Source organism: Petaurus breviceps, unplaced genomic scaffold (assembly GCF_028583685.1).
Source record: "Petaurus breviceps papuanus isolate PSGF00001 unplaced genomic scaffold, PetGlider_PUasm1.0 419, whole genome shotgun sequence".
NCBI lineage: Eukaryota > Metazoa > Chordata > Mammalia > Diprotodontia > Petauridae > Petaurus > Petaurus breviceps.
Genome location: NW_027186324.1, coordinates 12,306,496 through 12,334,234, shown reverse-complemented (window position 1 = coordinate 12,334,234; position 27,739 = coordinate 12,306,496). Strand labels below are relative to the sequence as shown.

The window sequence follows — 27,739 nt, the reverse complement described above, 5'->3', positions numbered from 1 at the left end:
TCGATCTGCAGGTCTTCTCAACACTGGAGCCGGTGCTCTTACTCGCTGTGCTACCTGGCCGCCCCTAAGCTAACTTTTTTTAATCTGAGTTTTTTCATGTGTTTATTTTTAGTAAATTAGTAAGAATTTTCTAGGCTTTCCTTCTTACCTCTTCTCTCTTCCCTTATACCACCATTAAATGTGAATTTCCATAACTTGCTTGAAAAAAATCAAAGCATTTTTATGGTAGAAAATCTAGTGGTGAATTATCTATCAGTCTGTAGTTTGCAGTTAGCCATTACCCTTGATCATGGTGAAGCCTCCAAGGAGAGGACACTGACCTTAATAAAAATGAAAGCCTTGATCTTCTTTGAAATACGACACTACTATGTTTGGCTGGCTTTAGAGGTGATTTGCTGCTCTCAGAAATACATTTTTATATATTATTTTTCTGTGTCAACTATGCCCTTGAAAAGATTGAGACTCATTTTTCTTTATGTACTCAGGTAATGAATTCAAGGGGCAGTTACATGGTACAGTGAATAGAGTGCTGGGACTAGAATCTGGAAAACCTGAGTTCAAAGGCTGCCTTAGACACTTAACCATGTGACCCTGGGCAAGTCACTTAACACTATCTGCCTCATTTCCTCATCTGTAAAATGAGTTGAATTGGAAAATGGCAAACCACTCCAATATCTTTGCCAAGAAAATATCAAATGAGGTCACAAAGAGTTGAATACAACTGAACTCACAACATAAGCTGAATTCATAATGTACCAATTGCACATTGTAGAATGAAAATGATCAACACAAGCAGTTTAGGCCAAAAAATTTTATAGAATCATCTAGTCCAGGGGTTTATATCCTGGGGCCAAAGATCCCCAAGGGGTCCATGGATAGATTTCAAAGGGCCTGGGAAATTGTATAGGAAAAAATTATGTATTTTCCTAAATGTCTTGGGGAGGTTAGGTGGCACAGTGAATAGAACACCAGTCCTGGAGTCAGTAGGACCTGAGTTCAAATCCAACCTTGGGCACAAAACACACACACACACACACACACACACACACACACACTAGCCATGTGACCTTGGGCAAGTCAACCCCAATTGCCCTATCTTCCTCCCTCCAAAAAGCAAAAAAAGAGATGCTTTAAGGGGCTGCTAGGTGACACAGTGAATAGAGCACTGGCCCTGGAGTCAGGAGGACCCAAGTTCAAATCTGGCCTCAGACACAACACAAAAACTAGCCCTGTGACTTTGGTCAAGTCACTTAAGCCCAACTGCCCTCCAAAAAGCAAAATCCCATAAATATCTCACTGAAATATAGCCTATCACATTACATTTATTGTAGATCCTAAAATATCACAGTCATCACTACTTCACAATTATCATAATTGTGACACTTAAACACTAGATCTCCCATGATCATAGTCTTCTTGTTTATAGATTATATTTCAATTTAATTAGTTTCCTTTATAATCCTATGTAATTTTAAGACATTATTCAGAGAAGGGGTACATAGACCTCACTAGACTGCCAAAGGAGTCCATGACCCAAAAAAGATTAACAACTCCAGATTTAGTCCAGCTCCCTCATTTTATAGAAGAGATAACTGAGGTAGAAACATTAAGTGATTTTCCCAAGGTCACACAGGTAGTAAGAGGCAGAAGTGGGATAATCTGACTCAGTTTTTTGTCATGATAGAAATAAAAGCTGACTGAGGCAGCAAAGGCTAGCAGTAGTCACCAAATGGGGTCAGTGACTCCTGGATAGTCCACAAGTGAGGGAGGCTTGAGTCTTTTATGGTAATTAGTAGATTGACAGCAAAATCTCAAGCAAATAAACTGTCATGTTCTGATTGGCTTGTTTAGTCAAGAGGGAAAAAAGGAAAAGAACAAGGAGAGGAAGCAGGAAAAAAGTACTGTAGAAAGAAAGACACTGGACAGAGTTCAAACATGTTGAGCTCGTACTGTCAGGCTCTCTCTTCTCAGGAAGATAGGCATGCTTTTCTTTGTGCATTTGTGACAAGGGGAAGGGAACGTACCACTGGCCCTTTATCTTGAGGAGCCTTAATCTTACAGAGACAAAAAATGGAGCTAAGAACCTGTGTAGCCATCTTCCCCTGGGCTCATTCGATCTAAAGCTGGAAGGGACCCCAGAGGTCATCTGCTTCAACCTCCTGTATTTACAGATGAGAGAACTGAATTAAACAGACAAATCTTGGGAAGCTTTCTGGAAGAGGTTAACCTGGAATAGACTTGAAAGAGTAGCAGTTCACTTCAGTAAACATTAAGCATTTTCTACATTCAAGACTCTGTTAGATTTTGGGGATACAAAGAAACAAATTACAAATTTTTCCCCTTGGGGAATTTACATGAGGTGTAGAGACAAAGCATATACACAAATATGTCAATACAAAGTAGTTTGAGCAAGAAGCAGTACTTTGACAGAACCCACAAAATGACACAGAGAAGCTAACCTCCTTCTGAGGACAGCCTGGCAGGCCGGCAAGGAGCGGCCAGCACAGCACTCTGGGAGCTGAGCCAGCCCCAGGGCCAGCCAGCAGCTGTGGCAGTTTCCAGAATTATCAACACATGGATGCTAAGGACAAAGTGAGAGGTCAGTGCAGTGTGGACTTTGGGATCAGGTAGTTTGGTAGTGCAGATGAATATATTTAATTTATAGTGAAGAACAAGTTTCACTTTTATGGCCAAATTTTCCATAGGCATAAAAGATAGATTTCGAGGGGGCGGGGCAGGTGTAGAAGTGAGTAAGAGCACCGGCCCTGGAGTCAGGAGGACCCGGGATCGGTTCAGGCCTTGGCACCCACACAAAAATAACTGGCTGTGTAACCTTGAGTAAGTTACTTAACCCTGATTGCTTAAAAAAAAAAAGACAGACTTCTTGTTTAAAATCTCAGATGTTAATATTAGCATTTGGTAGTGTTTAATAACTACTTTGTATATAAAACTGAGACTGACCACTGTGACAAGGACTTGTGATCAGTATGATTCAATATGCCTTAAGACTACCATACACAGAGTAACCTAGCAAATGAGCCCTCATTCTATACTGCTTGGTTCCCATGAATTAAAAAGAAAGATTAAACTCCTTTTGCAATGGTAAAATTGTTTGTAGACTGAGTTTCCTCATTTCTGTTATCCATGAAGACACAGGTATAGTTTGCAATCTGTTTCCTACAAGTTTTTACACTTTGAATGATCATTAAGTGACCTAATAAATTTTTTGTTTTATGAAAGTTTGGAAGTGACCATTGGTATCTCTTTTTATTTAAGCTGGCGTTCCAGTTCTTGGAATTTGTGGGCCTAAACTCAGTTTTTTTCTCCTCTTAAGAGGAATAGCTTTGGTCATCTAAGCCTTTCTAAACACTCTACTAATTCTAGACAGTACATCTTTAAGAATATATAGCAGTTGCATATATAGATTTTGAAAAAAGTACACCTAGAAGTGGTTTTTAGAAAATACTATTCACAAGTGACAAATACATCATATACAAGATTATTAGGTGAGGAAGGAGATTTTGCAAGATATAAATTGTGTTTTTATCAAATTTATTCTAATTTGCTTGACATGTATTTTGAATCTAATTCTAGATGAATAGAAACAGAAAGTAATTATACAGGCAGTCTGTGAATTCATGTGGCTTAAATCCCATACTATTATGAACATTTAATTATAATGGATTTCCTGTGAATAGAACACATTTTAAAATGGATAACTTTTCTTTTTACATCACCTATATTTCCAAGTAAATCCTCCTTCCTTACCCTCCCAGAGAGCCATATTTCATAGCAAAGAATAAGAAAAGAGGGTAAAAAAATTTGGCAAAACTAGCCAACATGTCAACCAAATCCCACATCTAACTCCAGTGTTATAGAAATTCAGGCATTCAGCAGCTTCTTTAGATGGTAGGAGAAGCACTTTCCAGGATTTTTCTCAGAATGTACTGCTTAGGTTGGACAGCTAAGTGGCATTCTGGATAGAGCAAATCCAGCCTCAAATACACACTAGCAGTATGGCCTTGGGCAAGTCACTTAACCCTGTTTGCCTCAGGTCCTCATTTGTAAAATGACTTGGTGAAGGAAATGGCAAACCACTCTAGTATCTTTGCCAGGAAAACCTCAAATGGCATCAAAAAGAGTTTGACACAACTGAACAACAAAAAACTATTTTGGTCATGTTGGCTTTTGTTCTGGCCATTTCCCATGCCTCAAATTCATTCTCTTCCCACCTCTATCCCATAGATTCCCTCACTGCCTTCCCATAGATTTAACTATCTTCTCTAAGTAAATGACTCCCATATTTGTCCAGGTCCAGTCTCTCTCCTGAACTCCATTCCGGAATCATTGGACATTTCAAACTGGATGACCTAGAGACATCTGAAACAAAGCTTGTCCCACAACTGAAATCATTATCTTTCCCCCTAAAACTTTCCCCTTACAAACTTCCCTATTGCTGTTAAAGGTACCACCATAAATCCAGGGTCCTCATTCCATAATCTCAGGATTATCCTCGAATCCTTAATCACCCTATATAGCTATCAGTTAGTTGCCAAACCTTGCCATTTTCTGCATTCAAAATATCTCTTGTATCCAACTCCTCTCCACTCACATAGCTATCACCTTAGTTCAGACTCTTATGATCTTTTCCCTAGATTATTACAATGTCTTCCTTGTTGATCTCCCTGCCTCAAGTCTTTTCTCTACTCCAGTGATTTTCTGCCAAAGTGATTTTCATTAAGCACAGATCTAACTGTGTCTCTTTTAGTCAACTGCAGTGGTCATCTGCTGCATCTAGGATGAAATGCAAACTTCTTTTGTTTAATTTTAAAGGCTCTTAAAAGCCTCTCTCTAGCTCCAACCCATCTTTCCAGCCTCATTGAATATTACTCTCCCTCCCACGCAATGTGATCCAACCAAACTGGCCTCTATGTTCCTCACCTATTCTGTCTCCCCTCTTTGAACTGGCCATGCCACATACTTGTAATGCACGCCCTCCTCACCTATGCACCTTAAAGTTGTCCCTCTCTTCCTTTAGGTTTTCCTTTAATACACAGCTCAAGGACTACCTCCTACATGAAATTTTTCATATCCCCACCCGATCCCCGCGACAAAGTGGCAATGCCTTGCCTCTCAAGATACCTTGTATTTGGTAGCTAAATACTATATGGTTACACTTATATAAAAACATACCTTCTTTAGTAGAATAAGTAACTTTCTTGATAGGAGGAGGGGTTGTTTGAAATCTGTGCCTAATATAGTTTCTAACATATAGTAGGTACTTAATAAATCTTACTTGCTAATTGACTTAACTTTTCTTTTTTTAAAATTTCTTTATTTACTTTTAGTTTACAATCCCTAGAGTTCCGAATTTTCTCCCCCTCTCTCTCCTATCCTCCCTTTCCCCATGGTAGTGATGAGGGATGGCTCACAACAGGTTCAGCAGGAACTCTTATCTAAGACCAGAAAAGCTTCCATTCAGTCTTGAAAGAATTCAACCCAAGCCAACTTGGAGTCAGTGTTGTAAAAGTTTATTGTACACTTTACAGTGGGCAAGGATCCTTAGTTTATTGCAAGTTTATTGTTAGGCTGCACATCGGGCAAGGGGCCTTTAGGGGGACCTGAAACCTTAAAGGGGTAGAATTAAGGTAATCCATAGTAGAACCTGTGCCAATTATGCTAACTAGGTGATTAAGGGTGGGATTAGGGAGGAGTTAAGGTGGGGACAGTATTTAAAGGGACATGTACTTTTAATGTAACTGCACACGCATATCACCCATAATTCATTGGGAAAAAGCCCAAGGGGGAGTTACCTAGAGGTGTGGTTTTAGGCTTGAAATGTCACTAAGTCAGCTAGCGGTCAAGGGCTGACTGAGAAGTGCCCAGTCTGCCACCCATCAGTGTCATGTTTGACAAGATTGATGTCTGGGAACCAAGGCTCTTAAGGAGTTAACCCAGAAATAGGGTCCTGAAGGATTCATTGAGGCAGCCAAGGAGTCAGCCTAGAGATAGGGTACTAAAGGATTCATGGGGGCAGGGGGACACTGTACAAGGGGGAGATAATAGTTGCCTAAGCTGGAATGTTTATAGATACTTTTGTGAAGGATTGGTAGCTGTAGTTTGTTATTGTTCCAAGCTGAGATAAACAATTCGTGAGTTGTTGCTGGGCAGAGTCAATGTTCTGAAGCTGGGGGGGGGGGGGTGTTTACAGACTGATGTTACAAAGTGGTATTACAAACATAGATCCCAAGCGCCCCATCAGTGCCATGCAATCCAATACAGGTTCTACAAATACAATCACATTAAACATTATTGACTTAATTTTTAAAGTTAGATCATGTAATATGTCCTTTTCTGGAATTGATTTCATGTTCCTGTTAGCGTACAGAATATGAAGGATAAGACCCTAGAACTCTTAAGAATTTTGTTGAGATGTGACGGGTTCTTTTCCCCACCAGAAGTTGAGTGAAGTGATACATATGACTCAGCATAATTCTACTGTACGCATGGAAACAATGTAAAACAAAGGCCAGTGTATGACCACGAATGTATATGTGTATGTGCATTTGTTTGGAAGTTTGTGAGCCGGGGATTTCACATTGACTGCCAGTATGTTTTTTTATCTGATTTAGTCTTTTTTTTTTTTTTTTAGGGGGGAAGGCAAGGCAGTTGGGGTTAAGTGACTTGCCCAAGGTCACACAGCTAGTAATGGCGAGTTCTGGGGCTAGATTTGAACTCAGGTCCTCTTGACTCCAGGGCCAGTGGTCTGTTCACTTTGCCACCTAGCTACCCCTATCTGATTTATTCTTGAGTGAATTAATATTAAAACTGTTTTTACTAAGTATAATAAAACCCCATCGTAACATTATTTATAGGTTTGGCTGTATAAAGGATTAAGTCGTCTTCTTCTTAAACCTACAAACTGCATACAGGGAAGGGTTGATAGTGCCATCTGAGCCCATATAGTGAATAATACCAGCTGGATATTTCCATGTGAGCATCTCAAAGACATTCTACTTTTTCTTAATTTCCTAGGGCTGCCCTCCCCATACTGAAGTGTCTATACTTTCTCTCCCTTCTATGTATTGTTTTTCTAGCATTAGAATATAGGCTATTTGAGGCTAGAGACCATCTTCCTTGCATTTGTATCCCCGGCATTTATCACAGTGACTGACACATCTTAAGCATGAAATAAATGTTCTGTCTATCCATCTGAAATGCTTTTTCACATAGGAAATTGTAATACATTTAATCTTTGAAGGATATATAATACTATAAAATGATATTTTTCAAATTAAACTCAATCCAAGAAATAAAATAGGTTGTTTTATGTTCAGAGATCACAACCCCATCTATAACTGACTAGAAAGTTTCTTTAGTTGTTATGACCCAAAAAAATTCATCCTGATCTTGGTGGTCCACCCTCTGCTGAATTTTTCTGAGTTTAGTGAAGTTGGTATTCAAATGCTAGAGTCCATCTCAGAGTCCATAATACAAAGACTTTACATTTTTGTTTCACATTCACACCCCATCCAGTCCACCTAGACTGTTTATCTGCTGCTAGTGCACATGCACATACAATTCCCATCTACCCATTTCCCTGGAGACAATGATAATGCCATCACTTCTGCAAAGGTTGTGGTAATTAGCTGCCCTCTGTATTCTGTCAACTCATCTTTCCTATGACTCCCCAGAACAAAACTCCCTTCCTTGCTCCATCACTTCAATATGTGTTGTCTTCCCTTTTCCTTTAGGAAAAAGATTTTCTCCTGTATGTGTATCCTCAATGCATATATACACATATATAGATACATATTGGCAGATTAGTTAGTCCCTGTGAGTCCAGGACCCGCATGTTGGGAACCAGTGGCCTAGACAGTAACATGGAAAAGTTGGTGACGGTCTTTAGATTCCCATTTTGGAATTCCCGTTTCCTGCGTCATCTAGTAGTCTTTTTGTGCTCTGGTTCCTTAACTGGTAGGACATAGACTGACATTTATTTGTCACTCATTATGACCTAAGTGCTTGCCTTTAAGATGGGAAGTAAATAGTTATTAAACATTGTTTTTAATTGAACTTGCTGTTCAGTTTAACTGTTTACTGAATTTGCTGAACGTTGTTGCTGACTTTGCAGGATCTCTGGAGTTCCCTGCTAGTGTTTGACTCCTTTGTTGAATTTTACAGTGTCAATAAATTGAGTGGGGTCATTCAAGAGAACATTGGTTCTCCTAAGGACACTACCATCAATTAAATTAAAATGTTTTTGTATATAAGTATAGGTTAGCTCCAGAAGTTTCAAAAGTCCAAATGGGTAATCCTGTAAGTTTAGCTTATGCCATTTTTCTTACCTAATAGCTTTAGTTCAGAATCCATTAAAACACTGAATAAATATTTTAAGGGCCTTACCATAAATGATATTGTACATAATCTTTTTGTGATTTTCTTTTTTGCTCACTGATAATAAATAGCACCATCATTTGGAACTCAAGCTTTAAAATTGTTTTCTCATATATACACATATATATATATGTGTGTGTGTGTGTGTGTTGTAGTTTTCAAATATATTCTCAGAGGCATGTTCCCATTTTTTTCAAGAAAATCATGAAATCAGCAAAAGCTATATCTTTTCCCCCCAGTTAACTATGCTTGTTTGTTTGGTTTTTCCTTCTAGCATGGTTGAACATGATTTATGGATTTATTCGTGACTTGGTTGCCCTTTCAATTGTCATAAATTTTAATGTTGGTAGAAGTGTTTTTAGAAATTATCTGGTCTATTCTCTTGATCTCAGGTAAGCTGTTATTCCAGTTTTTGCAGATGAGTCACCTAAGATATATTCATTTAGCAGTGACAGGTAGTAAGTGGTAGAATGAACTAGAATCTATTTTTCATGCTTTTCAGAAGAGTAAGGAGAAAGGATCTCAGGCTTATCTAAAATTCATTTTTCTCACGATTAGTATATTGCTCTGAAAACTTGATAAAGTAAGTACTTGATAAATATTTGTCGTTTGAGGCTGAGATGCCTCTGAAGTTTTATAAATGGGTGACTGAGAGAACAAAAGATTCTGCCTTCAGCAGAAATTGGGAAATTAGTAAGGATAGGTTTTGGGGGGAGATTAGTTCAATTTTATATTTGTTGACATTGAGGGATTGACTGACCATGTCCAGATAAAGAGTTACTTGACCAGGAGTGCTAAGGAGGAAAAATTAGGCCTAGAGATACAGATTTGGGAGTCTTCTGCATAATGAAGCTGATTGAGAGTAGATTGAGAGAACTTATTTATTGTATGAAACATTAACTTTTTTTAAAGCAGTTGGGGTTACCTGGCCGGTTTTTTCGTGTGGATGTTAAGTATCTGAGGCTGGAACCAATCCCGTGTCCTCCTGACTCCAGGTTTACTCACTGGGCCACCTAGGCACCCTAGGAACATTAATTTTTAAATACACAGGCAGCTGCCATTTTGTACTCCTTGATGGCTTCAGAATAGGAAAAGGCAAATGGTGGGGAATCAGAAAATAGGGAGAAGAAGAAAGTCAAGGGAGAAAGGGATTTAAAAGTAGAAGAGCATGCATGATTTAAGTAGCTGACCGTAGGTAAAAGACTATGGTGAGAAGGAAATGCACCAGAACAGGGGTGATTGAGACAGCAAATAAGAAGGAATCTGGGACTTGGGGTCAAGAGAAGAGCCAAAGTCAGCCTCAAAAAGGTTAAGTAAGCCTGTAGAGGAGGTGGGTGATGAAGGGGACTGTGCCCGAAGTAGGTAATTTCAAGAGTTTAGGTGCTAAACTTTAGGATTTCGTATTTTAGAGCAATTTCAAACAACAGTGAAGTTTAATATGACCAGCCAGATGGTTAGCTGAAGTAGAGCTAGCATAGAGTAGAACACAGGAGTTGAAAAGATAAAGGAACTAAAAGGCCAGGCTGTCAGGATTGTCATTGTGAATAAGCTTGTGAATAGTGACAAAGTACCAAATGGAGAGGAAGAATATAATTCAGGGGTTGGAGTCATTGAAGAATGTTGGAGAATGTTGCAAATTGTTGAATTGGGAGGGACTGAAAAGTGTCCCCTGGGGAGAACATGTTCCCCAGAAGGAGTAAATGAATCCAGAGGGAAAAGTGCCGTGTCCATACCGAGATCCAAGAGAGTTTTTACTGGGAGAATATTCTTAAGCAGAACCACAAGTCCACAGAGGCAATGAATCTCTCTAGAAGGCCAGACACGAAAATGTAATGTGTGAGCTAAAGATTAAAGTGTGTGTTGAGGGAATTGGAGGCAGGGCAAGAAGCGTTGGAAATGTTTGCATGGAGAAAGGTCACAAAATTCCCAGGGAGAGTGGAGAAACATGAGGGTGACAACTGACAATTTGTCTCTCCCAAATAATAGGTTTGAGATAGCATCCTTTTTTCTGTCAGGGGCATGCTAGGCCTCTCCCTCCTCACTCCGCTATAGGTTATAGTCATTCCTCATTTAGCTGCAAGTCAGGCAGCAACAAGGATTGGGTAAATATGGTATAATAGAAAGGATTTACTTTCAAATGCTTTTAGAAAAGTAAATGAGTGATGGGAGCTAAGAATATTTCCGTTCCTTCTCACTTTGTCTTATAGGAGGCAGGAGAGAAGAAGCATCTAAATCAAAGAGAGGGAGGTGAGAGATAGAATCAAATGAAGGCAAGATCTGTTATCCTGAAATAACAAGAGTGTGAGAAGAGACATGATAAAGGGTAGCAAGGGGCAATATTGCTTATACTATATATTCTGTACGGTACAGCGGAAGGAAGGAAATGGAAGAACTTGTGGAGGAGGGCAAAGTGTAGAGAGTAGCAATAAAGAAGGGATAAAACTACAGTCAGGTGTAACAGGAGCAAGTGGTTTGTGTCTAGGATGGTTGTTTTGGATGACAGAGAATAGGAGAACAAAAGGTAAGCAGAAAGGGAGACCATGAAATAGGGAAAGAAGCTTACTGAGTAAGTCTAAAATAATTATGTTTATCCCTCCTTGCCTGGGCCAATCACTTCACTTCTCAGCACCCAAAGCAATTCTTTTTTTTCCTATTTTTTCTTTTTTTTAAATTTGTTTACTTTTAGTTTACAAGATTCAATTCCACAATTCCTTGAATTTCACATTCTGTCCTCCTCCTTCCCTTCCCCCCCATGGAGGCATACAGTCAAGTATAGGATCTGTACATACTTTCACATTAGACATTAGTCAAGTTATAATAGACGAATTGTATCAGATGGAATGAAAAATGGTAAAGAGGAAATAAAACCAAACAAGAAAAGAAAAAAGATCAAGTAGTTTGCTTCAATCTGGATTCAAACTCAGTCCTTTCTAGTTCTTTCTCTGGATGTAGACATCATGAGTCTTTTGGAGCCGACTTGCATTACTGAGAAGAGTTCAGTCTATCAAAATTTGTCGTCATCACACATTTGTTGTGTCTGTAATTGTGTACAAATATCTCCTGGTTGTTCTCTTCTCACTCAGCATCAGTTCGTATAAGCCTCTCCAGGTAAATATGAAGACCGTCTGCTCCTCGTTTTTTTATTGCACAGTAGTATTCCATAATATGCATATACCACAACTTGTTCAGCCATTTCCCAATTGATGGGCACCCCCTTAATTTCCAGTTCTTTGCTACCACAAAAAGAGCTGCTATAAATATTTTTGTACATATGGGTCTATCTCCCACTTCTGTGATCTCTTTGGGATATAACCCTAGGAGTGGTATTGCTGGGTCAAAGGGAATGAAATTATTTATAGCCCTTTGGGCATAATTCCAGATTGCTCTCCAGAATGGTTGGATCAGTTCACAACTCCACCAGCAATGCATTAGTGTTCCAATTTGCCCATATCCTCTCCAGCATTTGTCATTTTCCTGTTTTGTCATCTTAGCCAATCTGAGTGGTGAGATGTGGTACCTCAGAGTTGTTTTGATTTGCATTTCTCTAATCAATAGTGATTTAGGGCATTGCTTTATGTGCTTATAGATATCTTTAATTTCTTCCTCTGAAAACTGCCTGTTCATATCCTTTGACCATTTATCAATTGGGGAATGACTTGTATTCTTATAGATTTGACTCAATTCTCTGTATATTTTAGAAATGAGTCCTTTATCAGAGACATAGGTTGTAAAAATTCTTTCCCAATTCTCCACTTCCCTCTTAATCCTGGTTACATTGGCTTTGTTTGTACAGAAGCTTTTTAATTTAATGTAATCAAAATTATCCATATTGCATTTCATAATGCCCTCTAATACTTGTTTAGTCATAAAGTCTTCCCCTCTCCACAAATCTGACGGGTAAACTATTCCTTGCTTTCCCAGATTGCTTAGAGTATCAGTCTTTATACCTAGATCATGCACCCATTTAGACTTGATTTTGGTATGTGGTGTTAGATAATGGTCTATGCCCAGTTTCTGCCATACTATATTCCAGTTTTCCCAACAGTTTTTGTCAAATAGTGAGTTCTTATCCCAAAAACTAGGGTCTTGGGGTTTCTCAAACAATAGATTTCTGTAGTTGTTGACTTCTGAGTCTCATGTGCCTAATCTATTCCATTGATCCACTACTCTATTCCTCAGCCAGTACCAAGTAGTTTTGATGACTGCTGCTTTATAATACAGATTGAAGTCTGGTATAGCTAGTCCACCTTCCCTAGCATTTCTTCTCATTAATTCCCTTGATATTCTGGACTGTTTATTCTTCCAAATGAATTTTGTTACTATTTTTTCTACTCTTTAAAGTAGTTTTTTGGTAAATTGATTGGAAGGACACTAAATATATAATTTAATTTAGGTAAAATTGTCATTTTTAATATATTAGCTCGACCCTGCCAAGAGCAATTGATATTTTTCCAATTAGTTAGATCTGACTGTATTTGTGTGAAAAGTGTTTTGTAGTTGTGATCATATAGGTTCTGGGTTTGTTTTGGTAGGTAGATTCTCAAATATTTTATAATGTCTACAGTAACTTTAAATGAGATTTCTATCTCTTGCTGTTGAATTTCATTGGAAATACATAGGAATGCCGAGGATTTCTGTGGGTTAATTTTATATCCTGCAACTTTTCCAAATTTATTTATTGTCTCAAGTAGTTTTTTACTTGATTCTCTAAGTATATCATTATATCATCTGCAAAGAGTAATAACTTGGTCTCTTCTTTGCCTAATTTGATTCCTTTGATTTCTTTTTCTTCTCTAATTGCTACTGCTAACATTTCTAGTACCAGATTGAATAAGAGGGGTGATAGTGGACACCCTTGTTTCACCCCTGATCTTATGGGGAATGCTTCTAGCTTTTCCCCATTACATATAATAATACTTGCTGATGGTTTTAAATAGATGCTACCTATTATTTTAAGGAAGGCTCCATTTATTCCTATACTTTCTAGTGTTTTTAATAGGAATGGATGTTGTATTTTATCAAAAGCCTTTTTTGCATCTATTGAGATAATCATGTGGTTTCTGCTAGTTTTATGGTTGATATGATCAATTATACTGATGGTTTTCCTAATATTAAACCATCTTTGCATTCCTGGAATAAATCCTACCTGATAAAAGTGTATTATTCTTGTGATAAGTTGCTGTAGACTTTTTGCTAATATTTTATTTAAAATTTTTGCATCTATATTCATGAAGGAGATCGGTCTGTAATTTTCTTTCTCTGTTTTATCTCTTCCTGATTTAGGTATCGTACTATATTTGTACCATAAAAAGAATTTGGTAGACTCCTTCTTCACTGTTTTTCCCAAATAGTTTGTAGAGTATTGGAATCAATTGTTCTTTAAATGTTTGATAGAATTCACTAGTAAATCTATCTGGCCCTGGAGATTTTTTCCTAGGGAATTGACTGATGGCTTATTCAATTCTTTTCCTGAGATGGGGTTATTTAAGTAATTTCCTACCTGGGCAACCTATATTTTTGTAAATATTCATCTATTTCTCTAAGATTGTTAAATTTATGTGCATACAATTGGGAAAAATAATTCCTAATTATTGTTTTGATTTCCTCTTCATTGGAGGTAGATTCACCCTTTTCATTTTTGATGCTCATAATTTGGTTTTCTTCTTTCTTTTTTTATCATATTGACTAAGGTCTATCAATTTTATTGTTTTTTCATAAAAACCAGCCCTTAGTTTTATTTATTAATTCAATATTAATCTCTGTAGCAGCAAGCACCCCAAGCGTCCTCAGGGTGGCTGCCCATACAGGTTCTTGGATCTGCTTTGTTAAAGGAAAGCAACTCAAAATGGGTTAACAAGCTTACTTCAATCAGTCAGACATATATCGTTTACCTTGTTCAGGGGAAAAAGGTCAGCACCCCGAACTTCAAAGTATACAGGCAGAATTATCAAGACAGAAACAGATCAAGTAAACAGCTTTCCAAATTGTCCAGCCATTACATCCATATCAAATCAACATCTGGCTTTCAACATCTGGGTTTTTCAAAGCCGGGGGGGGGCTCCAGACAATGGCTTCGCAGAATCCATATCAAATCACAGAACACTTCTCAAAGTGAGCCCCCCAAAACAAAGCCTCAAATCAGGGTTTATATAGCCTTCTCCTGGCTCAGAGAATGTAACAACCTTATTGACTCACTGGCCAATCAAAAAGTATCTACTGAAAAACAAGCCTCCCACCCCAAGCTTCAGGTGCACTTTAGCCTAGGGGCAGGGAAGATCTTCCAAATTTGCATTCCCATTACAATCTCTCCTTTGGTTTTCAATATTTCTAATTTAGTATTTAATTGGGGATTTTTAATTTGTTCTTTTTCTAGGTTTTTCAATTGCATGCCCAATACATTGACCTCCCTTTTCTCTAATTTATTCATGTATGCACTCAGGGATCTAAAACTTCCCCTAAGAACTGCCTTTAATGCATCCCACAGATTTTGGTATGTTGTCTCATTATTATCATTCTCTTGAATGAAATTACTGATTGTTTCCATAATTTCTTGTTTGACCCACTCATTCTTTAGGATTAAATTGTTTAATTTCCAATTAGTTTTTAGTCTGTTTTTCCATGGCCCTTTATTGCATATAATTTTCATTGCATCATGATCTGAGAAGGATGCATTTAATATTTCTGCCTTACTGCATAGAATTGTGAGGTTTTTATGCCCTAGAACATGGTCGATTTTTGGGTATGTGCCATGAACTGCTGAGAAGAAAGTATATTCCTCTTTATCCCCATTCAGTTTTCTCCAGAGAGCTATCATACCTACCCTCTCTAAAATTTTGTTCACCTCCTTAACTTCTTTCTTGTTTATTTTGAGGTTGGATTTATCAAGTTCAGAGAGGGAGAGATTAAGGTCTCCCACTAGTATAGTTTGGCTATCTATTTCTTCCTCTAATTCCTTTACCTTCTCCTTTAGGAATTTGGATGCTATACCACTTGGTGCATATATGTTAAGTAATGATATTGCTTCATTCTCGATGGTGCCTTTAGCAGGATATAGTGTCTTTCCTTATCTCTTTTAATTAGGTCAATTTTTGCTTTTGCTTCATCTGAGATAAGGATTGCTACCCCTGCTTTTTTTTTTTTACTTTAGCTGAGGCATGATATATTTTACTCCAGCCTTTTACCTTTACCCTGTGTGTATCCCTCTGTTTCAGATGTGTTTCTTGGAAACAGCATATTGTAGGATTATGATTTCTAATCCACTCTGCTATCTGCCTCTGTTTTATGGGAAAGTTCATTCTATTCACATTCACAGTTATGATTATCTATTTCTTTCCCTCCATCCTATTCCCTCCCCTGTTAGTGCTCATATTTTTTCTCCCCTTCCCCCCTCCCCTTCTTAATATTTTTTCTTTTGACCACCACCTCCCTCAGTATTCCCTTATCAACCCCCCTCCCTTTTCCTCCCCTTTCCCCTTACTTCTTCCCTCCCTACTAACCACCCCCCCCCTTCTTGTAGCCCTTTCCCCCTCCTACTGCCTGTAGGATATTTTTATACTTAATGAAATATGTTATTCCTTCTTTGCACCAAGAGTGACAGGAAGCTCCTCTCCCTCCCCTCTTTCCCTCTAATATGATATATTTTGTGTCTCTTCTCCATAGAGTCCTATGTTTAACTGGTTGTTATTCCCTCCTTGCACCAGAACCAATGAGGGAAAAGCTCATATGATTCCCATCTCCCTCCCTTCTTTTCCTCTGCTATATTGTTTTTATGCCTCTTTGTGTGGCATAATTTACCCTTTTCCTCTTCATTCATTCCTCTTCTTCCATTGCAGTCCCTTTGTAGCCCTTAATAAGATTTTTTTTTATCATCATTTTGTGTATTTTATACTCATACCCTCTACTTGTCTACAAACAGTTTGCTCTTATTAAATAAGAGGGTGTGTGTGTTTTGTGTGTGTGTGTGTGTGTGTGTTTACCTTGTTTACCTTTCTATGTCACTCTTGCATCTCATAATTGGAGGCTTAATTTTCCATTGAGTTCGGGCTTTTTCATCAGGAAGGCCTGGAAATCTGTTATATTGTTGAATGACCATCTCTTTGCCTAGAAGAGTATGTTCAGTCTCGCTGGGTATGTGATCCTTGGTTGCTACCTGAGGTCTTTTGCCTTGAGGAAAATTGAATTCCACTGCCTCCAGTCTTTCAGTGTAGAGGCTGCCAAAGCCTGTGCAATCCTCATTGTGGTTCCTCGATATTTGAATTGTTTCTTTCTGGCCACTTGAAGTATTTTCTCTTTTACCTGGTAGTTCTTGAGTTTGGCCACAACATTTCGAGGACTTTTCAGTTTGGGATCTCTTTCAGGAGGTGTCTGGTGGATTCTCTCGATTTCTATTTTACCCTCAGGCTCTAGTAACTCAGGGTAATTTTCCTTAATGAGCTCTTGGAGAATGTTGTCCAGGCTCCTTTTTTCATCATGATTTTCTGGTAGGCCTGTGATTCTCATATTATCTCTCCTGGATCTATTTTCCAGGTCAGTTATTTTTCCATTGAGATATTTTACCTCTTTTACTAATTTTTCATTCTTTTTTTTTTTTTGACTAATTCTTGGTTCCTCATAGAGTTATTTGTTTCAATTTAGTTGATTCTGGATTTTATCAAATCATTTTCCTTGGTTAATTTTTTGAGCTCCATTTCCATATCATACACTTTTCTTTTTAGAGAGATGTTTTCTTCATTATAATGTTTTTCTAATTCTGCAATTTTGATTTTAAAAGAATTATTCATTTTGTCTCCTATCTCCGTCATTTGGTTTTCAAAGTTCCTTTTGATCTCATCTAGGAGAGCCTTCTGTGCTTGGGACCAATTCCCTGTTGATGTTTCAGCTGTGGGTATGGAGTCCACATTGTCTCCCTCTGAGTTTGGTTCCTCCCTCTGAGGATAGTAGGGCTCCAGAGTCTTTGTCTTCTGTTTTCTACCCATTTTGAGGCAGGGTCCTAGCCATGCCCTTCCTCTAGGGATCCCAAGCCTTTACTGTAGAGGATTTTGCTCTGGGGCAATAGTTACTATGTTTTCAGGGTCAGAGGTTGGGGGGTTGAAGCAGGCGGGATTCACTCTGCCATCCTGGTCCTTGGAGGTCCTGAAGGGCATTTTTTTTTTAATTTCTTGGCCATGAAGTGGTAGCCCCAGGAGTATTTGCTGTCCCGGACAAGGGCCCTGCATTTTGTTCTTACCTTGCTCTTTCCAGTCCAGCTCTTTGGTGAAAGGCCTGGTAGTGGCCCTTGTGGTTGGTGGGATGACTTGCCCCCCCCCCCCCCACCCCAGTTGATCAGGCCTGCTCCTGGCCTGCCTCTGCGTTCTGCGCCTTCCCGGCCTGCCTCTGCGCCCAAAGCAGTTCTTTTAAGATTACAAGTACAGAGCATTGGTAGAGAGCCTATACCCTTACAGAGAGTTCTCTGTACCAATGAAATCACAGGTCAAATTAAAAAAATTATTAACACTTCAGTTCAAAAAACCAACTTTACAAACAGTACTTGATAAATGTTTATTGTTTGAGTCTGAGATAACTCTGAAATTTTATAAATGGGTTACTGGGAGAACAAAAGATTCTGCCTTAAACAGAAATTGGGAATTTAGGAAGGATAGATTTTGGGGTAGAAGAAGAGTTCAGTTTTATATTTGTAGAGTAGGAATGGCTACATTGCAGCAGTACATCTGAAAAGGATTTGGGGGTTTTAGTGGACTGCATGATCAGGATGAGTCACCAGTGTGAGACAGAAGCCAAAAATTCTGACACAATATTAGCCGGTGTTTAGAGTCGTAGGATTTTCCAGGATTAGGGACGTGATAGTCCCCACTGTACTTTGCACTAGTCACACAACAGACGGCATACTGTGCTCTCTTCTAGGTAATACATTTTGGAAAGGACATCGACAATATATGACCAAAGAATGATGAGTAAGATGATATGGAAGCTTCTTCGTAGCGTAAAAGGGTCAGCTAAAGAGACTAAGAATATTTAACTTGGAGAAAATAAGACATAAGAGCATGAACTGGTCTTCAAATATTTGAAAGGCTGTCATGTAGAACAGGGATTCAGCATTTTTCTTGGCCCTAGATCAGAACTAGAAGCAATCGGTTAAAGTCTAAAGACATCAATTTAGGTTTAATATAAGGAAAATTTCTCAATCAGTCCCAAGATTATAATTGTTATGTCATAGTTTTTGTGTTTTATATCAACCAGGTAGCTTCTAGTGGCATCTTGTTTATGGGCTTTATTTTGTCTCACAGGTGATTAAGGTTATTTTGTCTGTATATAAGACACACTGATGATGGCCCACATTTTGGAATAAACTAAATTACAGCTTAATAAACTGTTATTTTGCCGCTCTCTTTTTCTAGAATCCAGTAACAGGACTACTTTCAGCCAGCCGTGAACAAAAAGATGCCTGGGTTAGAGACAACATCTACAGCATCCTGGCAGTGTGGGGCCTGGGAATGGCATATCGGAAGAATGCAGATCGGGATGAAGATAAGGCCAAGGCATATGAGTTAGAACAGGTAATGATTGGTGGTAGTTACTGTGAGTCTGGAATTAGATTTGGGCTAAGACTTTATGTTAACATAGTAATTGATTGTTACACTGAAAATCTTCAACAAATCATTTAAAATAATTTATAGTTTCCCTAATCTCCTTCCCCTGACCACTTACCCCCATTCCCAACTACACTTCTCCTTTGGCCAGTGCTTACGTAGTTCCAACCTTCTTGCTTTTCTCTTTTGGAGATTATTTTTTCTCAGTGCATCTAAAATCTCAAACAGAATGTGGAAACAAATCTCCCAAAAATCTGCCTAACAAAGACTGATGTTTTTTAATGCCAGAAATTACTTGCAAGATATAACAACAATGCAAAAAAGTATGGTCAAAAATAAATGTAAGCATGAAAGGACCCCAGAAGTCATCTGCTACGATTTGTACCTGAACAGGAATCTCCCTAACATCCATTGATCGTCCATCTTCTATTTGAAGGTTTCCATTGATGGGGGGAGCCTCTAGTCTCTTGGGAGAATTCTTTCTCCTTTTGGAAAGTTCTAGTTCTCTTCTGTAATCATATCATTTTTTTCTACATCTGCCTTTGCCTTTCTGTTTGCCACTTGGAATCAGAGCCCATTTTCCATCTCTGTCCTTGCTTCCAAACTTCTGAACACCCCTAGAGGAAATCATACCATCCTAACAACAGGGTCCACAGAAAATTCATGTTATCTAATTTTGGATGGACCCTCACTGCTTTTATCCTTTTCTGATGAAATCCCTATCATATTCCCTACATTTATAGTAACAAACCTTTTCTTTCCTCAGTTATTTATACCACTTCCCCTTTCCGCCATACCTTGTATTTCATAGAGAAAATGAACCAATTGTGAAGTCCCTTGTTTCCCTACTCCACAACTCAGAAACCTCCTTCCTTTTCACTTGACCACTCTTCTGAAGAAGAGGTAATTCTTCTTGTCAAGGCCAGTTCTTCTTGTGTCCTTGACTGTACCCCCTTTTGTTTTTTTCCTGTGGCTTACCTGGTTGAGCACCTCTTCATCTTGGACACTCTCTTCTTCTTTGGTTTCTGTGACACTCTTCTGATTCTTCTCCTACTAGCCTGACTATTTTTTCTTCTTTTTGTAGGGCAGTTGGGCAGTTGGGGTTAAGTGACTTGCCCAAAGTCACATGGCTAGTAATTGTGTCAAGTGTCTGAGGCTGTATTTGAACTCCAGTCCTCCTGACTCCAGGGCCAGTGCCTAGCCACCCCAGCCTGACTATTTCTTTATGTCCTTTTTGAGATTATCATCAATCTCCTGAAACTTCAGCCTTCTAAGACTCTGTCCTGGTCCTTCTTTTTTCTTGACATAGTGTCCCTTGGTAGCTTTATCTCACATAGGTTCACTTATTATCTTTATGAAGGTAATTTTCAACTCTCCCTCCCAAGTCCTATTTTCTTTTCTCAGTTGTAGTTTTGAATTGCTAACTGCCTGTTGGACATCTTCATTTGGGTGCGACATATCCAAACAAAACAGACTGTCTTCCCACTTAATCCCACCTCTTTTCAAAGCTTCCCTATTCTTGTTAAGGATACATCAACCTCTCTACTTGGTTTATAAATTTGATATTATCCTTGACTTTTCACTTTGTCTGATTCACTCTCTCCCATGTCTTGTCAGGTCTGTCTCTATAGCATCGTTATATTTGTCCCTTTCCATGAAGTGCTATCATCGTTTGAGTGAAGCCAGCAGTTAAATATTAGGGCAGCTCAGCTTAAGGTTTCATCTTGTTACTTCATGAATGTTATTGCTGACTAAAGGAGAGCCCAAGAAACTGGTTTTGGCTGTTCTGTGACCTGGGTCGTAATGTGTATAAGGACATGTCTGTTACAAATGTTACTCTAAAGAATGAATATGCATTTCTTGCTAGGAATTGTATCAAGAGAAAGTTGTAATTCCTTAAAGTGAAAGCTCTTCTCTTCTTCCCCAAAGAGCAAGCCTCAAGGCAGATCCCCTTGCTATGGAAAAACTAGTTGAAGAGAAAATTTCTTAGTACTGTTTTCTGCTTGGTTATGTAATTTGTTATAATTTCATAATTTTGTCTTACCTCTCTAATAATTGTTAGGAAGTTTTTCCAATTTTCACAACTGTGATAACACTCATCTGAGCCCAACTGGAGTAATTATTTTATAGCACTTCAGTTCCTGTAGGTAACGGAATTCTGAGTTCTAAATAAAGAATGAGTCTTTCAATCCTGTGTTTAGTCCTAGTTCTAGTTTTTTAGTTATAGTTTAGTTCTAGTCACAGAGAACTAGAAAATTGAAATATCTCTATAATGTTTATGCCAGATATGTGACTTTTTTATTTAAAAAAATTGGAGCAAAACTTGTGAGCCGTCTTTGAGGAGCAAATGGTTACCTACCCCACAGAGATACTGATATATGGGGTTCACACCTTCCTCATCTTCCACTCTTCCTGCGCTTTCCTAATTTTTAACTGCTAGCTTCACTCAAATAATGATAGCACTTCATGGAAAGGGACGAACTGGTGGCACCTCTGGTGTTACGACTCTGCTGAAATTCTCCACTAGCCATTTAGAGGGCTGCTACTTTCTTCATCCATCTTAAACCAACCAGCCCAAGCCTCATTTGGTCATTGTTTGGGCTCTGATGCTCAGAGTAAGTGGAAATAGCAGTTTCTGTTTTAGCCAGAAACCTGGAGGGTCTTCCCCTTCCAGATTGTTTTTTTTTTTGACTAGCTAAAAGAGTCCATTCTTTCCCTCATTTCTTATCTAGCCTTAATCAGTGAATGGGCATAGCCTCAGACAGACTGAGACCTGGTCTCCCTCTACATCCAGGGCCATCTCCAATCATCCTGATTTATGTCTTGCCACTGGACCCAGGTGACTCCATAGGAGAGAGTGAGCCTGGTGACTTTGCACTATCAATGAAGGACTGTTAGCAGAGTTCCACTGTGGCAAAAGGCTCAAAAGTCAACTAACTGAGTGGCAGCATGAGCAAGCAAAAGAAGCAAAGCAAACAGAGCAATCCTACATTAGACTCCTTTTTGGGGGACAAAAAGGATCAAAGCATGGAACAGGAGGAAGACAGTGCAGTCAGAACTCCTGCACCAAAAGGTTCCAAGAAAAATACGAGCTGGTTACAGGCCATAGAGGAGCTTAAAAAGGATTTTGAAAACCAGATAAGAGAAGTAGAGGAAAAATTGGGAAGAGAAATGAGAATGATGCAAGAAAATTATGCAATGAGAGTCAACAACCTGATTGAAGAAAATAACACCTTAAAAAATAGACTAACTTGGATGGCAAAAGAGTCGCAAAAAGGCAATGAGGAAAAGAATGCTTTAAAAAGCCTAATTTGCTAGATGGAAGAAGAATCTCAAAAGCTCACTGAAGAGAATCATTCCTTCAGAATTAGATTGAAGCAAATGGAAGCTAGTAATTTTATGAGAAATCAGGATACTATTAAACAGATCCAAACAAATGAAAAAATAGATGGCAATATCTCATTGGGAAAACACTGACCTGGAAAATAGATTCAGGAGAGATAATTTAAAATTTATTGGGGTACTTGAAAGCCATGATCAAAAAAAGAACCAAGAAATTCTCAAGGAAAACTGCCCTGATGTTTTAGAACCAGAGGGCAAAATAGAGGTTGAAAGAATCCATCCATCACCTCCTGAAAAAGATCCCCAAAAGAAAACTCCTAGGAATATTATAGCCAGGTTCCAGAGTTCCCAGATCAAGGAGAAAATAGTATAAGCAGCCAGGAAGGAACAATAAATTGTGGAAACACAATCAGGATAACCCAGGATCTGGCAGCTTCTACACTGAGGGATCAAAGGGCTTGGAATAAGATATTCCAAAGGTTAAAGGAGCTTGGATGAAAACCAAGAGTCACCTACACAGCAAAACTGAGTATCATTTTTCAGGGGAAAATATGGTTATTCAGTGGAATAGAGGACTTTCAACCATTCTTGATGCAAAAACCAGAGTTGAATAAAAAATTTGTCATTCAGATACAAGAAGTAAGAGATGTATGAGAACATAAACAGGGAAAAGAAATCATAAGGAACTTATCAAAGTTGAACTACTTAAATCCTACATGTTAAAAAGATAATTGTAACTGATAAAACTTCTCTCAGTATGATAACAGTTGAAGGGAATAGAAATGTATGTGTGTGTATATATATACATATATGTGCATATGTATATATATACACACATATATATATATATACACATATGTATACATACATATATATGTCAATATAGGAGTGTATATTGGTGTCTGAATACATATGTGTGTTTGTATATGTGTGTACAGGTATACCTAGACAGAGGGCACAGGACCAATTTAATAGGAAGGGATGATTCTTAAAGATGAAATTAAGAGGTGAGAGATGAGTGGCCAGGTGGCACAGTGAGTAAGAGCACTGGCCCCAGAGTTGGGATAACCTGGAATCGAATCCAGGCTCAGATACTTAGCACGACACCCAGAAATAACTGACTGTGTAACCTTGAGCATATTACTTAACCCCAATTGCTTTAAAAAAAAAAGAGGTGAGAGGAATATAATGAGAAGAGATGGGAAGAGACAGAATGGGGTAAATTATCTCATAAAGAAGAGGCAAGGGAAAATTTACAATGGAGGGAAAGAACAGGAAGGCAAAAGGGAATGGGTCAACCTTATTCTCATTGAATTTGGCTTAGGGAGGGAATGACATACACATTAAATAGGGCATCTCGCCCTACAGGAGAGTAGAGGGGAAGGGGATGAGAGGGGGGATAATGGAAGGGAGGGCAGGCTGGGCGGGGGGAGGGAAGTTGGAAGTACCTACTTTTGAAAAGTGATAGGATCAAAGTAGAGAATAGATCAAGTGGGGAGTGGGATAGGATGGAGGGAAATATAGTCAGTTTTTCACAATATATCCACTATGGAAATGTTTTGCATAGATACACATGTTCAACCCATATTGAATTTGTTATCTTCCCAGTGAGGGTGGGTGACGAGGGAGGAAGGGAAAGAATCTGGAATTCAAAGTTTTAAAATCAAATGTCTAAAAATAAATATTTACATATATTATTATTATTATTATTATTTTACATGTAACTGGGAAATAAGATATACAGGCACAGGGGCATAGAGATCCACTGTGCCCTACTGGAAAGTTGGAGGGGAATGGGGGAAGATACGGGAAAGAGCAGATTGAGGGAGGGGCTATTCAGTGGGATCGCTGTTCTGGGGTGGTGGGTAGGGAAAAATGGGGAGAAAATTTGTAACTCAAAATCTTGTGGAAATGAAAGATGTAAACTCAAAAATTTTTTAAATAATTTGAAAAATAAACTTTCAGTGACCCACAAAAAGGAGAAATGCAACAACCTCTTTCCTCACCTCTATACAGCTAAGAGAGACAAATCTCAAAGAAGATCTGACAGATATCCGGTCTCATCTTCAGCCTTTCTAAGACCCCTGTCACTCAATAAACCTCATTAGGAACTACAGGTTCCATGTGTATTGCCTGTTTTTCTTTGCTGGGTATGGAAGTTTATCACAAAGTATTTATACAAAGCAAATACAGGAAGCAGTATCGATAGGATAATTGTATGACTTTTTCCATTGATGTTAATAGGAGAATCTCATTAATTCCCCTTTTATAACTTTCAGTTCACTCTGAAAGGAAGCTGACTCATTTGAAAACAAAACTAGTAGGTCACCAAAATGGATATTTGAAAGTTCAGTAATCTTTTCAAGTGTGTTTTGTTCTTTCTCCCACAAAAGTCAGGGAACTCTGTTTCTTAGACTGCCTTGCTGAGCTTCTGTGGCACAAAAAATTCATCACCTGGCGGCCTACCTTTTGTTTTTTTATTTTTTTTCCTCCAAAATTTCATTTTAGACTCAAATGCCAAAACAGAAATAGAGAATTAAAAAAAAGGAAACAAAAACATATCATAAACTTAAATATTGAAACTTAAATACAAAGTTAGAAAGAAATAAAAGCCTGTCATGTGCATAGCAGAACATGAGAGGATTCAAAATATGTAAAAATAAATTTTCATTTCAAGAAAGCTTATGTGATAAATAATACTCGTGTTGAGAATTTTCCATTTTTTTCCTTTGCTTCCTTGTTCATTTTCTTTTGTTCTCTGCTTTTCACTTTTTTACTTTGTTCTTTTTTTCCCTCCCCTAATCCCCCCTGCCCAAGGCCACAATAAAGTTTAGATATGTTTCTCTATTGCTATAGATATTATATATACACATATGCTTTCCCAGGCCTATTCTACTCCTGACCTTTGTTTTTTATGTATTTATGTATATTTCTTGTTTCCTATCCCTTTTGCCTCCTCTGCTTTACTTTTATCCACTACCTTGCCCTCCTATAACTTGCCTACCCCCCTCCAAGGATCCCTTCCCTATGGTCCCATTCCCATAAATCTAAACACCTTTCTATACCCGTTTACCTAATCTCTCACCCTTCCCTCTAAAGATTCCTCTCTTGTCCTCTCCGCACTCCCTATGCCCCTACCATTTTATTTCTTCTGAATTTAGAAGATTATTATACTCTTCTAAATGTATATGTATTGTTCCCTCTTAAACACATTCCTGGTGAAAGTAGGTTACCAGAACTACCAGCCCTCCTCCCCCATCTGATTCTTCTGTGTCAGTTCGCCCTTTTGCACCTCAAATAATTATTCCTTTAAGCTGTTCCTAAATGGTTTTAATTTTTAAATTCATGTCTTTCTCAGGTTTACCCCCAATCTTTCTTTTAAACTACACAGTTATTGATAAGAATCTTGGACGCTGATTTTACATTTTACATGTATAAAAAGTAAACAGTCCTTATGGGTCCCTTATATTCAGTCTTTGTTATATGCCTTATATTTCCCTTGTTTCTTATATGTTGAATCTTCTGTTAAGTTCAGGATTTTTTTTTTAACAAAGTCTTGGAAGTCTGAGAGTTTATCAGATGTCCATTTTTTTTTTCATTCTGGATAATATTTAACTTTGCAGGGTATGATTTTTTTGGCTGGAGTCCCAGTTCTTTTGCTCTTTGATAAGTTGTATTCCAGGACCTGCTGTCCTTTAATGTCTCTGTTGCTAGGGCTTGTATAATTCTAATTGTGGCATCATCACATTTAAATTGCATTTATCTTGATGCTTTTAATATTTTTTTTTGAGCTGGGGGCTTCAGAATATGACTATGATATTCCTATGAGTTTTCCTCATGGGATCTCTTTTAAGTGGTGATAGATGAATTTTTTCTATTTCTACTTTCTTCCCTCCTTGTTTTAATTCTTCAGGACAGTTTTCTTTGATTATTTCTTGTATTATTGTATCAAGATTCTTTTTTTGATCATAATTTTCAGTTAGTCCAATTATTTTTAAATTTTCTCTTCTTGATCTGTTCTCCAAATCTGTTGTTTTCTTATAAGATGTTTAACTTTCTCTTGTATTTTTTTCATTATTCATATTTTGCTTTATCATTTCTTGGTCTCTTATAATTTAATTTCATTGGCTTCACTCTGCCCAATTCTAATTTCCAAGGTATCATTTTCTTAAGATTCTGGATCTCTTTTTTCTAATTGGTTAACTTACCTTTCATACCCTTCTTGTTTTTCTTGGATTATTCTTATTTTCTTTTTTACTTTTTCCTCCATCCCTATCATTTGATTTTTGAAGTCTTTTTTAAGATCTTTTATGAATTCTTTTTGGGCAGGTGACCATTTAACATTACTCCCAGGGGGTTTCTTTACCTCAGTTTCGTCTTCTGAAGATGAACCTTGGTCATCTCTCTTCCCATAATAGGTTTCTATAGTTGGATTCTTTCTCCTTTGCCTGTGCATTTTTTTTTTTGTGGTAACAGCTTAATTATTTGTGTCACCTCTAGCCCTGGGGTATGGGAACTGGTGCATCTTGCCCCAGATCTTCAGTTTTTCCCTCTAGCCTGAGACAAAGCCAAACCTCCAGCCTCCTGTAAGTGCCCACAGCCAGGGGCTTTTCAGCCCCACTGCTTCAGCATTCACCCCATGTCGTTTGCCCCAGGTCTTCTTCACAGCACAGCTGGGTCTGGCGTTCCTCATCAGTAGAGGTTTCCTCCATCTTCTCAGACACCCAACTGCCCTCACTATCCTGGGGGTAAAAGTTCTGGTGACTGGGGCTGAGGCAGCCTCTCAAACCAACTAACCCCAGGACTTGCCACTTGTTGTTTTAAGAGGCTAGCCCCTGGCTGTTAAAACAGAACCTGGCCTGGAGGTGTTTACTCTTCACAGGGACAAAACCTCCTTTAAACATTTTTCTTTGATCTCCTCAGATTGTTGCAGGAGAACCCTGGTTATGTCTTTGTTCTTATTTATCTTCACCCACACTTTGTTCACTTATTTTAACTCTTTTGTGGGGGAAAATCTTAAGAGCTCAGAATTTTCTGACCTACTCTGCCATCTTCCCAGAATCCTCTCTCATGGCTGACCTTTTGTTGATGTATCTTTCAGAATTTAGCTAGGCTGGTCATTGGTCAACAGACCTAATCTGTGCCCAGATCATATTCAAACTGTTACTACTAGATATTGCTTAATATACATGCAAGCTTAATAATAAAAACTGTTCAGGAACGTTGTAGACTTTTGAAGTATACTCTTTTCTTTTTATGGATGCTTGTATATAATTGCCCAATGGCATCATAGCCTATATAATACTGTTTGTAAAGTAGATAACCTAACTGTTGTTATTCAATCATTTAAGTCACATCCAACTGTTCATGACCTCATTTTGGAGTTTTCTTTTTCTTTCTTTTTATTTTGCTTT

At 38.2% G+C, this 27,739-nt stretch overlaps 1 protein-coding gene across 3 annotated transcripts in view; it reads left to right on the top strand.

The window, feature by feature from the left end:
* The window catches only part of PHKA2 (phosphorylase kinase regulatory subunit alpha 2), a 108,724-nt gene that overhangs the window by 2,602 nt on the left and 78,383 nt on the right, over nucleotides 1-27,739 (top strand). For 2 of the 3 annotated variants that reach the window (XM_069100720.1, XM_069100719.1), the window contains exon 2: nucleotides 18,792-18,950. In XM_069100720.1, coding sequence (XP_068956821.1) covers nucleotides 18,792-18,950 — 159 coding nt within the window. Of the gene's footprint in view, nucleotides 1-8,883; nucleotides 8,981-18,791; nucleotides 18,951-27,739 lie in introns of those variants that run through there. The other variant, XM_069100721.1, reaches the window with a different exon arrangement.